Source organism: Spermophilus citellus (assembly GCF_964194105.1).
Source record: "Spermophilus citellus genome assembly, chromosome: 4".
Taxonomy (NCBI): domain Eukaryota; kingdom Metazoa; phylum Chordata; class Mammalia; order Rodentia; family Sciuridae; genus Spermophilus; species Spermophilus citellus.
The window spans coordinates 139105643-139118089 of record NC_138185.1 but is presented as its reverse complement, the minus strand read 5'-3'; the positions used below and the strand labels follow the sequence as shown (position 1 = coordinate 139118089).

At 35.0% G+C, this 12447-nt stretch overlaps 1 protein-coding gene across 1 annotated transcript in view; it reads right to left on the bottom strand.

The window, feature by feature from the left end:
- Window positions 1-12447, bottom strand: part of FSIP1 (fibrous sheath interacting protein 1) — a 233583-nt gene that overhangs the window by 156340 nt on the left and 64796 nt on the right. Inside the window, exons 8-9 of the mRNA XM_081290126.1 lie at window positions 12047-12157; window positions 5358-5516 (exon numbers count right to left, since the gene is read on the bottom strand). Of these exons, the coding sequence (XP_081146252.1) occupies window positions 5358-5516; window positions 12047-12157 (270 nt within the window). The remainder of the gene's footprint in view (window positions 1-5357; window positions 5517-12046; window positions 12158-12447) is intronic.

Genomic DNA, 12447 nt, shown 5'->3' with positions numbered 1-12447 from the left:
CCCCAACACTTGTGAAACCAAGTACTTTTCATGAATTAGTCTACTGAGGTCTGGGATGTCTGAATAGTATATTGCAGTTGTGTTGTATATTCTTTTTTATTTTTACATTTTTTATTTTTCTTAATTTTTATGATTGTTTTTTGTACTGTCTTATTGTCTTCCCACTTACTTGTATCCCTCAAATCACTTTTTCTCTTTTCTTCTGCTACAAGCCAACTTCTTTAGATTCCTCTTTCACACTTCCTAGGATCTAATAACTCTATATCCTCACCTTCTACCTCCTTAACATCTCATCTGACACCCCACCTCCAGTTCTCTCTTTGTCCACTATCAGAAACTGTAGACTTTTTTGCAAACCTACTGTTTATATTGTAGATAATAATTGAATTTACTATTTCTGTATATTCTGACAAAACCATAAATGTCTTAACAGCAGTTATTTGGTTTAAGGCTCTATATTGTTTGTATTGGGATCTGTTAACATTGTTCGCCCCCTTAAAGGAGAGATATTCGACCCCTGCAGGGACGCTATAAGCCTAGAGGGTAAAACTGTTAACACCTTGGATCCGCAGTGCTATATGAGAAGACACATGAACAACATGAGAAAACAAGGGAAGAAAGTGCCCCAAACAAACCAAGATATGGCATTATTAGAATCCATGGCCAGCACAGCAGAAGAAATTACAGAGAAGAAGTTCAGGATGTACATAATTAAAATGTTCTATGAATCAAAGGATGCTATAAGAGAGCAAATACAGGCAGCAAAAGATCATTTCAATAGATAACTACATAAGCAAATACAGGAGGCAAAAGGCTACTTCAAGACAGAGATAGAGATTCTGGGGGGGAAAAAAGTCAGAAATCCTAGAAATGAAGGAAACAATAATCCAAAACAAAAACTCAATAGAAAGCATCACCAACAGACTAGATCACTTGGAAGACAGAACATCAGATAATGAAGACAAAATACACAATCATGAAAACAAAGTTGACCACACAGTAAAGATGGTAAGAAACCATGAGCAGAAGAACATCCAAGAATTATGGGATAACATCAAAAGAACAAAAGAATTATTAGAATAAAGGAAGGCATAGAGTTACAAACCAAAGGAATAATCTATCTAGTCAATGAGATAATATCAGAAAAAAGACCCAAATTAATACAATTAGAGATGAAAAAGGAGAAATCACCACAGACATCACAGAAATCCATCAGGTTATTAGTTACTATTTTGAAAACTTATACTCCAATAAATTGGAAAATCTAGAAGAAATGTGTTCATTTGATCTGCCAAATTGAATCAAGGGTTCACACAAAACCTAAGCAGACCAGTAACTTGAAATGATATAGAAGCAGTAATAAAAAGCCTTCCAATAAAGAAAAGTCCCAGACCAGAAGATTCTCAGCTGAATTCTACCAGACCTTTAAAGAACTAATGCCAATACTCCTCAAACATTTCATTAAATAGAAAAGGATGGAACACTTCCAAATTCATTCTATGAAGCCAGTATCACACTCATACATTGGTGTCCAAATAAGGACACATCAAGGATAGAAAACTACAGACCAATATCCCTGATGAACTTAGATATAAAAATGCCAAGTATGACAAACCTGTAGTTGTGGCTCTATTCTCGTTGTTTTGAGGATCCTAAGCCTCATTTGTAGCAGTAAGCAAATCAAGCATTATGCTAAATGAATGAAACATGAAGCTGATGTTTGTTGTAGAAGCATCTGGACTTTGAGAGGAATTGTGCACCAGGCCCATTTCTGTGTATTTGCATCCAACTGTAATGAGCCTATTTATGTCAAATTGGTGGAGTCCCTTTGTGCTGAACACCAAATCAATCTAATTAAGGTCAATGACAACAAAAAACTAGGAGAATGGGTAGGCCTCTATAAAACTGACCTAGAGGGCAAGCCCCGTAAAGTGGTTGGTTGCAGTTGTGTAGTTGTTAAGGATTATGGCAAAGAATCTCAGGCCAAGAATGTCATCGAAGAGTACTTCAAATACACCTGGAGACTGAACAATATGTTACTGAATGAACATTGGGTTGCAAAAGACATCAGGAAGAGATTTAAAAATTCTTAGAGGTAAATGAGAACACAGACACAACATATTGAAATCTCTGGGACACTGTGAAGGCAGTACTAAGAGGAAAGTTCATTGCATGGAGTTCATTCCTTAAAAGAATAAAAAGTCAACAAATAAATGACCTAACAGTACATCTCAAAGCCCTAGAAAAAGAAGAACAAATAAACTCCAAAAACAGTAGAAGGCAGGAAATAATTAAAATTAGAGACGAAATCAAAACAAAAGAAGCAATTTAAAATACTGACGAAGCAAAAACTTGGTTCTTTGAAAAAATAAAGTTGACAAACCCTTACCATGCTAACAAAGGGAAAAAGAGAGAAAACTCAAATTACTAACATATGTAATAAAAAAGGTAATATCACAACAGACACTGAAGAAATACAGAGGATAATTAGAAACTACTTTGAAAACTTGTACTCCAATAAAATAGAAGATATTAAAGGCATCCACAAATTTCTTAAATCATATGATTTGCCCAAATTGAATCAGAATGATATATACAATTTAAACAGACCAATATCAATCGATGAAATAGAAGACACCATCAGAAGCCTACCAACCAAGAAAAGCTCAGGACAAGATATATACATAGCAGAGTTCTACAAAACTTTTAAATAAGAACTAATACCAATACTCTTCAATTTATTCCATGAAATAGAAAAAGAGGGAGTACTTCCAAACTCATTCTATGAGGCCAATATCACCCTGATTCCAAAACCAGACAAAGATACATCAAAGAAAGAAAACTTCAGAACAATATCTCTAATGAACATAGATGCAAAAATTCTCAATAAAATTCTGGCAAATCAAATACAGAAACACATCCAAAAGATACAGAACCATGATCAAGTGGGATTCATTCCAGGGATGCAAGGTTGGTTCAACATATGGAAATCAATAAATGCAATTCATCACATCAATAGACTCAAAGATAAGAATCATATGATCATCTTAATAGATGCAGAAAAGCTTTCAACAAAATACAGCACCCCTTCATATTGAAAACACTAGAAAAATTAGGGATAAAAGGAATATATCTCAATATCGTAAAGGCTATCTACACTAAGCCCCAGACCAACATCATTCTAAATGGAGAAAAATTGAAGGAATTCCCTAAAAAGTGGAACAAGACAGGGATGTCCTCTTTCACCACTTCTACTCAACATAGTTATTGAAACACTGGCCAGAGCAATTAGACAAAAGAAATTAAGGGATATGCATAGAAAAAGAAGAACTTAAACTAGCACTAATTTCTGACAATATGATTCTATACCTCAAAGACCCTAAAAATGCCACCAGCAAACTTCTAGAACTAGTAAATGAACTCAGCAAAGTAACAGGATATAAAATCAACACCCACAAATCAAAGGCATTTCTGTACATCAGTGACAAATCCTCTGAGATGGAAATGATGAAAATTATCCCATTTACAGTAGCCTCAGAAATAAAAATACTTGGGAATCAACTTAATGAAAGAGGTAACAGATACAATGAAATATACAATGAAAACTACAGAACCCTAAAGAAAAAAATCAAAGAAGACCTTAGAAAATGGGAAGATCTACCTTGCTCTTGGGTAGGCAGAATTAATATTATCAAAATGACCAGACTACCAAAAGCACTATACAGATTTAATGCAATCATGATCAAAATCCCAAAGGCATTCCTCATAGAAATAGCAATCATGAAATTCATCTGGAAAAATAAGAGACCCAGAATAGCTAAAGCAATCCTTAGCAGGAAGTGTGAAGCAGGTGGCATCACTATACCAGACCTTAAACTATACACAGGGCAATAGTAACAAAAACAGCATGGTATTGGCACCAAAACAGACTAGCAGACCAATGGTACAGAATAGAGGACACAGAGACTAACCCACAAAATTACAATTATCTTAAGTTAGACAAAGGTACCAAAACATATATTGGAGAAAAGATAGTCTCTTCAACAAATAGTGCTGGGAAAATTGGAAATCCATATGCAACAAAATGAAATTAAACCCCTATCTCTCACCATTCACAAAAACCAACTCAAAGGGGATCAAGAGCCTAGGAATAAAACCACAGACCCTGCATCTAATAGAAGAAAAGGTAGGCCCTAATCTTCATCATATTGGATTACACCACAACTTCCTTAATAAGACACCTATGGCACAAGAATTAAAATCAAGTATCAATAAATGGGATGGATTCAAACTAAAATGTTTCTTCTCAGCAAAAGAAATAAGCAATGAGGTGAATAGAGAGCATACATCTTCAGGGAAAATTTTTACCCTGCACACATCAGATAGAGCACTATTTTCTAGGGTATATAAAGAACTCAAAAAGTGAAACACCAAAAAAAAAAAAAACCAAATAACCCAATCAGTAAATGGGCCAAGGACCTGAACTGACACTTCTCTGAAGACAATGTACAATCAGTCAGCAAATATATGAAAAAATGTTCATCATCGCTAGCAATGAGAGAAATGCAAATCAAAACTACTCTAAGATTTAATTTTACTCCTGTCAGAATGGCAGCTATTATGAAGACAAACAACAATAAGTGTTGGCGAGGATGTGGGGGAAAAGTACACTCATACATTGCTGGTGGGACTGCAAATTGGTACAGCCACTATGGAAAGGAGTATGTAGATTCCTTGGAAAACTGGGAATGGAACCACAATTTGACCCAGCTATCCCTCTCCTTGGTCTATACCCAAAGGACTTAAAAACAGCATACTACAGGGACACAGCCACATCAATGTTTATAGCAGCACAATTCACAATAGCTAAACTGTGGAACCAACCTAGATGCCCTTCAGTAGATGAATGGATTTTTAAAAACGTGGCATATATACACAATGGAATATTACTCAGCAATAAAAGAGAATAAAATCATGGCATTGCAGGTAAATGGATGGCACTGGAAACGATAATGCTCAGTGATGTTAGCCAATCCCCCCCCCCAAAAAAAATGCCAAATTTTTTCTCTGATATAAGGAGTCTGATTCATAATGGGGTAGGGAAGGGGAGCATGGGAGGAATAGAAAAACTCTGGATAGGGCAGAGAGTTGGGAGGGGAAGGGAGGGGCAGGGTGTTGGAAATGATGGTGGAATGTGATGAAAATCATTATCCAAAGTACATGTATAAAGATATGAATTGGTGTGAATATACTTTATATACAACCACAGATATGAAAAAAGTACTCTCTATATATAATATAAATTGTAATACATTCTGGTGTTATATATTTTAAAAATCAATTTAAAAAAAGAATACCTGATCATTCTGATTTTCAAGTCTTGGAGAAAAGCTGGGAATTATTGGGCGGACTGCAGCTAGTTCTTGGAGTTTTGTATCAATTTCAGCAAGCTGCTGATGCTGGGTGGCTGCAAATGTGTATCCTTCTCCTGGAACCAGCCAACCAGACTGATCACCCTAAAATGAAACAAGGATTACCAGGTCATATCCATACTACATTTTCCAAAACATACCTTTCAGACTGCTTTATCAAAGCCCAGGACTTCACAAAACAAACAAAAGCAAAACAAAAAACACAGAATTAATATTAGGATGGTAAAAGAAAAAATGAAATAGTTTACAGTTTCATTATCTGCCAACTCTGTGTAAAGTATCTTCTTACATTATGTGGGAGTTTCTCCTATGGAATAAATTTCTTAGTCTGGTTATCATAATATTTTCATTTCTCTACTTTAGAAAAAGGTTTTGTGATGTGTTGAATAGGAAGAAATCAGTAACTACCCTAAAGGAAAACACTATCAAAGGAGAAACAAAGTCAAGTAAAAAACAAAACAAAATTACTGGGAATACAAACAATATTTCAATAATAACCCTGAATATTAATGGCCTAAACTCATCAGTTAAAAGACACAGACTGGCAGATTGGATTAAAAAAGAAGGCCCAACAATATGCTGCCTTCAAGAGACTCATCTTATTGGAAAAGACATCTACAGACTGAAGGTGAAAGGATGGGAACAAACATAACACTCACACGGACTGTGGAAACAAGCAGGGGTTCCCATTCTCATATCAGATAAAAGTGGACTTCAACCAAAGTTAGAAAGGATAAAGAAGAACATTATGTACTGCTTAAGGGAATCATATATTAACTAGACATAACAATCATAAATATTTATGTCCCAAACAATGGAGCATCTACATACATTAAACAAACTCTTCTCAGTTCAAGAGTCAAATAGACTACAACACAATAATACTGGGTGACTTTAACACATCTCTTCCCCACTGCATAGACCTTCTAAACAAAAAATAAACAAAGAAATTATAGAACTCAATAATACCACCAATAATTTAGACTTAACAGACATACATAAAATATTCCATCCATCAATGAGTGAAGACACTTTTTTCTAAGAAGCACATGGATCCTTCCCTAAAATAGACCATATGGCAAATACAAAAATATAGTGATAGTACCCTGCATTCTACCAGACCATAATGGAATAAAATTAAAAATCAATGATAAAATAAAAAATAAAAGCTATTCCAACACCTGTAGATTAATAATACATTATTAAAATATGCATGGATAGCAGAAGACATCAGGGAGGAGATAAAAAAATCTTAGAAGTAAATGATAATTTTGATACAACAGACCAAAATCTCTGGGACACTATAAAGGCATTGCTAAGAGGAAAGTTCATTGCATTGAACTGATTCATTAAAAGAAGTAAAAGTCAACAAATAAATAACCTGACATTACATTTCAAAGCCCTAGAGAAAGAAGAAAAAATCAATATCAAAAGTAGTAGAAGACAGAAAATAATTAAAATAAGGGCTGAAATCAATGAAATTGAAACAAAAGAAATAATTGAAAAAAATTGATAAAACAAAAAGCTGGTTCTTTGAAAAAATTAATAAAATTGATAAACCCTTAACCACCCTAACAAAAAGAAGTGAAAACTCAAATTACTAAAATTTGTGATGAAAAAGGAAATATAATATTTCAGATACCACTGAAATACTGAAGATAACTAGAAACTATTTTGAAAATTTATACTCCAATAAAATAGAAAATATTGAAGACACCAGAAAATTTCTAGAGAAATAGGAGCTTCCCAAACTGAATCAGGAGGATATACACAATTTAAACAGATAAATATCAAGCATGAATAGAAGATGCCATCAAAAGCCTACCAACTAAGAAAAGCCAAAGACCAGACAGGTTCTCAGACAAATTCTATAAGACCTACAAAAAAGAAATTAATACCAATACTCCTCAAATTATTCCATGAAATAGAAAAGAGAGAACCTTTCCAAACTCATTCTATAAAGTGAGTGTCACCTTGAAACCTAAGCCAGACAAAGACATATAAAGGAAAGAAAGCTTCAGACCAATATCCCTGATGAACATAGATGCAAAAATTTTCAATAAAATTCTGGGAAATTGCATACAAAAACATATTTAAAAGATAGCGCACCATGATCAAATGGTGTTCATTTCAGGAATGCTAGGTTGGTTCAACATACAGAGTTCAAAAAACATAATTCATCACATCAATAGATTAAAGATAAGAATCATATGGTCATCTCAATATATGCAGAAAAAGCAATTGATAAAATACAACACCCTTTCATGGTCAGAACACTAGAAAAAATAGGGATAAAAGGAACATATCTCAACATTGTGAAAGCTATCTATGCTAAGCCCAAGGCCAACATTATTCTAAATGGAGAAAAATTGGAGGCATTCCCTCTAAGAACTGGAACAAGACAGGGATGCCCTCTTCCACCACTCCTATTCAACATAGTCCTTGAAACTCTAGCCAGAGCAATTAGACAGATGAAAGAAATTAAAAGGATATAAATAAGAAAGAAGAACTCAAACTTTCACTATTTGCCAACAACATGATTCTATACTTACAGGATCCAAAAAACTCCACCAGAAAATTTCTAGAACTAATAAATCAATTCAGCAAAGTATCAGGATATAAAATCAACACCCATATAAATCAATTCAGCAAAGTATCAGGATATAAAATCAACAACCATAAATCAAAAGCATTTCTATACATCAGTGATGAATTCTCAGAAAGAAAAATTAGTAAAATACCCCACTCACAATTGTCTCATTAAAAAAATAATAAAATACTTGGGAATCAATCTAACAAAAGAGGTTAAAGTCCTATACAATGAAAACTACAGAACACTAAAGAAAGACATTGAATGTTCTTGGATAAGAAGAATTAATACTGTCAAAATGGACATATTATCAAAAGCTTTATACAGATTTAATGCAATTCCAATTAAAATACCAACAACATTCTTCATATAAATAGAAAAAGCAATCATGAAATTCATTTGGAAAACTAAGAGAACCAGAATAGCCAAAGCACTCCTTAGCAAGAAGAGGCATCACAATATCAGACCTTCAACTATACTACAGAGCTATAGTAACAAAAATGGCATGATATCAGCACCAAAATAGACTTGTAGACTAATGGTAAAGAACAGAAGACACAGAGTCAAACCCACATAAATACAGTTATCTCATACTTAACAAAGGCACCAAAAACATACATTGGTGAAAAGATAGCCACCTTCAACAAATGGTGCTGAAAAACTAGAAATCTATATGCAGCAAAATAAAATTAAACCCACTATCTCTCACCATGTACAAAACTCAAGTCAAAGTGTATCAAAGACTTAGGCACTAGAACAGAGACCCTGCAACAAAAAGAAGAAAAAGTAGGCCCAAATCTTCATCATTTCAGATTAGGTCCTAACTTCCTTAACCAGACTCCTAAAGTGAAAGAAACAAAATCAAGAATTAATAAATGGGATGAATTCAAACTAAAAACCTTCTTTTCAGCAAAGGAAACAATCCATAAGAGAAGTGGGAGAACATCTTTACTACACACACATAAGATAGAGCACTATTCTCCAGGATATATAAAGAATTTTAAAAATTTAACACCAAAAAACTAAATAACTCAATCAATAAATGGGCTAAGGAACTGAAAAGATACTTTTCAGAAGAATATATACAATTGATCAACAAATATATGAAAAAATGTTCAACTTCTTTAGTAAGCAGAGAAATACAAATCAAAACTACTCTAAGATTTCATCTCACTCTAGACAGAAGAGCACTTATCAAGGATACAAGCAATAATAAGTGTTGGCAAGGATGTAGAGAAAAAGTACACTCATACATTGCTGGTGGGACTACAAATTATTGCAACCACTATAAAAAGCAGTATGTAGATTCCTTAGAAAACTTGGAATGGAAGCACCATTTGACCCAGCTTATCCCACTCCTCAGCCTATACCCAAAGGACTTAAAATCAGCATACTACAGTGATACAGCCACATCAATGTTTACAGCAGATCAAATCACAAGAATTAAACTGTGGAACCAACCTAGATGCCCTTTCAACAGATGAATGGATAAAGAAACTGTGGTACATATACTCAATGGAATATTACTAAGTAGTAAAAGAGGATAAAATTATAGCATTTGTACATAATGGACGGAGATGGGACAATATCATGCTAAGAGAAGAAAGCCAATCCCAAAAAATTTATAAAGGCTAAATGTTCTCTCTGATAAGTAGATACTGACCCATAATGGGGGCACGGGAGGTGGTTAGAGGGGCATTGCATGGGGAGAATGGAGGAACTTTGATTGGGCAAAGGGGAGGGAATGAAGGGGAGGGGACATGGGGGTAGGAAAGCTGGTGGAACATTACCCTAGGTACATGTATGACTGTACATGTGGTATAACTCTACACTGTATACAACCAGAGAAAAGTTGTACTCCATTTCTATACAATGAATCAAAATGCATTCTGCTATCATGTATAACTAATTAGAACAAAAATATATATTTTTTAAAGAATGAGAATAAGACATAAATGCTAACAAGAATAATATGCAAAATGCAATATTAATAGCAAAAAAATCCCTATGAAAGCATTCATAGAATGTACAAGGAAGATTCATCATAACATAGTTTGACACACAGACAGTGGGCAGCAGTTTACAAATTCACAATTAACAAAACAAAGGATGAAACCAAGGTTTCTTAATTCTATTATTTGAGCTTTTGTTCATCAAATAAGGAAATTACCATAAATCAACAAAGCTAATGTATTTCAGAGTTATGGGAATATTCAGCAATGTGCCTTGCCTACCCTTTGCCCCTACTTCACCAGCCCACACAGCAAAATCTTTGTCCATTCCTAGACCCAGCTCCCACTGAGTGTTCATTATCTAAGAAAAGATTATTTAGACATAGTAACCTGTGATATTCTGTAGATTTGTTTTTGGTTTGGGATGGAAGGTGAGAAATATTCTGTTTACCCACATTGAATTTTATTGAATGGACTTACCTGTCAATATTTTAATGTTTCCCATAAAAATCTGAATTTTTAGCTTGTTTCAAAAAATTGGAGGATCCGGGCAGCCCTGGACTAGGATTTTTTTTTTTTTGAGGGGTACCAAAGATTGAACCTAGGGACACTTAAAAACTGAGCATATTCCCATACCTTTTTTAAAAATATTTTATTTAGAGACAGGATCTTGCTGAGTTGCCTAGGACCTCACTAAGTTGATGAGGCTGGCTTCGAACTCACAATCCTCCTGCCTCTGCTTCTGGAGACACTGGGATTAGAGGTGTACGCCACTGCACTCAACTGGACTAGGATTTCTACACAGCAATCATTAGCTGATGCCAGTCCCACTGAAATGGTGCATCCTGCCCTACTAGTCACAGTTATCACCACACATGCACTGCTTTTGTACCTAAAGCAAAATCCATCCTCTGAACCTATGGGTCTTAGGCTGGGTTACATAGATCCAGAACCTGAGACAGGAAATCTTGCTTGAGTGATTTATCAGAGAAATGTCTTTGGGAATAGGGGCATGAGGCAAACAGTCTGGGACAAGGGCACAAAGCAAGCTAAAGACCAGCGTGGATCTGATCTCTGGAGAAGCACTACAAAGCTAATCCTATTTTGAGGTGAGGGATCTGAGGTAGGCAAGGCTACTTGGCTCCCGTTTGGTTCCAGCTAATTCTCCAAGGAAGGGGACAGGTGTGTGCCCTGGCACAAGGCTAGGGAATGAACACACAGACAAGTTTTAGATAAAGGGGATCTGGAAAGAGTGCCAGCATTTGCTCCACCATGTCTCTATTCAACACAGGAGAATAAAAAACAGCAGGGCTAGTTGTGTCAAGGAACACAGGAGGGTGTATTTCTTTGTAGAAGTAAAGAATATTCCTACGATATTACTATATAAACACTGGGCCACTGCACTCTTTCTGAGACCTTCTGGGACACTATAAATACCTGCACTTGCCCCCTACATTACATATTTCCCCTTTTCAGCTCAGTTTTTTGCCCCCCAGGGAATTAATTGGTCAAGTTTAACTGGGAAGGAGCAGGATGGTATTCTTTAGGATTACTGAAAATTATAGTGAAACACCATGTGTCCAATGTGGGGATAATAAAAAAGGATAGAGAGAAATACATTCTTATGTCATCAGTGTCTAAGCCCATCTCATCACAGGCGGTGATTACTATCATGATAATCAATGTGTGGTCCTCTAATAAAGACTTAAAATGATCTTTTTTTTTTTTTAAAGAGAGAGTGAAAGAGGGGAGAGAGAGAGAGAGAGAGAGAGAGAGAGAGAGAGAGAATTTTTTTAATATTTATTATTTTTTAGTTCTCGGCGGACACAACATCTTTGTTGGTATGTGGTGCCGAGGATCGAACCCAGGCCGCACGCATGCCAGGCGAGCGCGCTACCGCTTGAGCCACATCCCCAGCCCCACTTAAAATGATCTTAAAGAATTAATAATAAATTGACCAAAAATGAATTTGAAAACATGTATAAAATAGGAATTTTTAAAGTCAGAGAATACTGTATCATAACCTAAAAAAAATATATACTGTATAAGTCATTGACTATGAGTTTCCATACCTCAGAACTGGACAGTCCGGAATCTCTATCATCTAAGTCCTTCAAAAGTTCAGCCAGTCTTTGCTTCTCTCTGTCAATCATAACCACTGGGTTTCTTGAATTCTTAGCCAACTACAGAATTCATTAATGAGAAACATTAAATATTCAAAGCAATTCATAATTCAGGAAAATTAAAAAGTGGCAGAGGCATCCACAGAATAGAAACACCAAGACATATGTTGAGAGACATATGTTAGACCCTAACTCTAACCCTAACCCTAATTTTATATTGCTAGGTAATTTTATTTTATGACAAACACTTTTGTGGGGCCACTTCCAAACAAAAATATTTCTACTATAAACAGGCCCTTTTGTTACTAAGAGAGCATTTTTCAAATCTCTCCTTGTAAAATGTGCATACA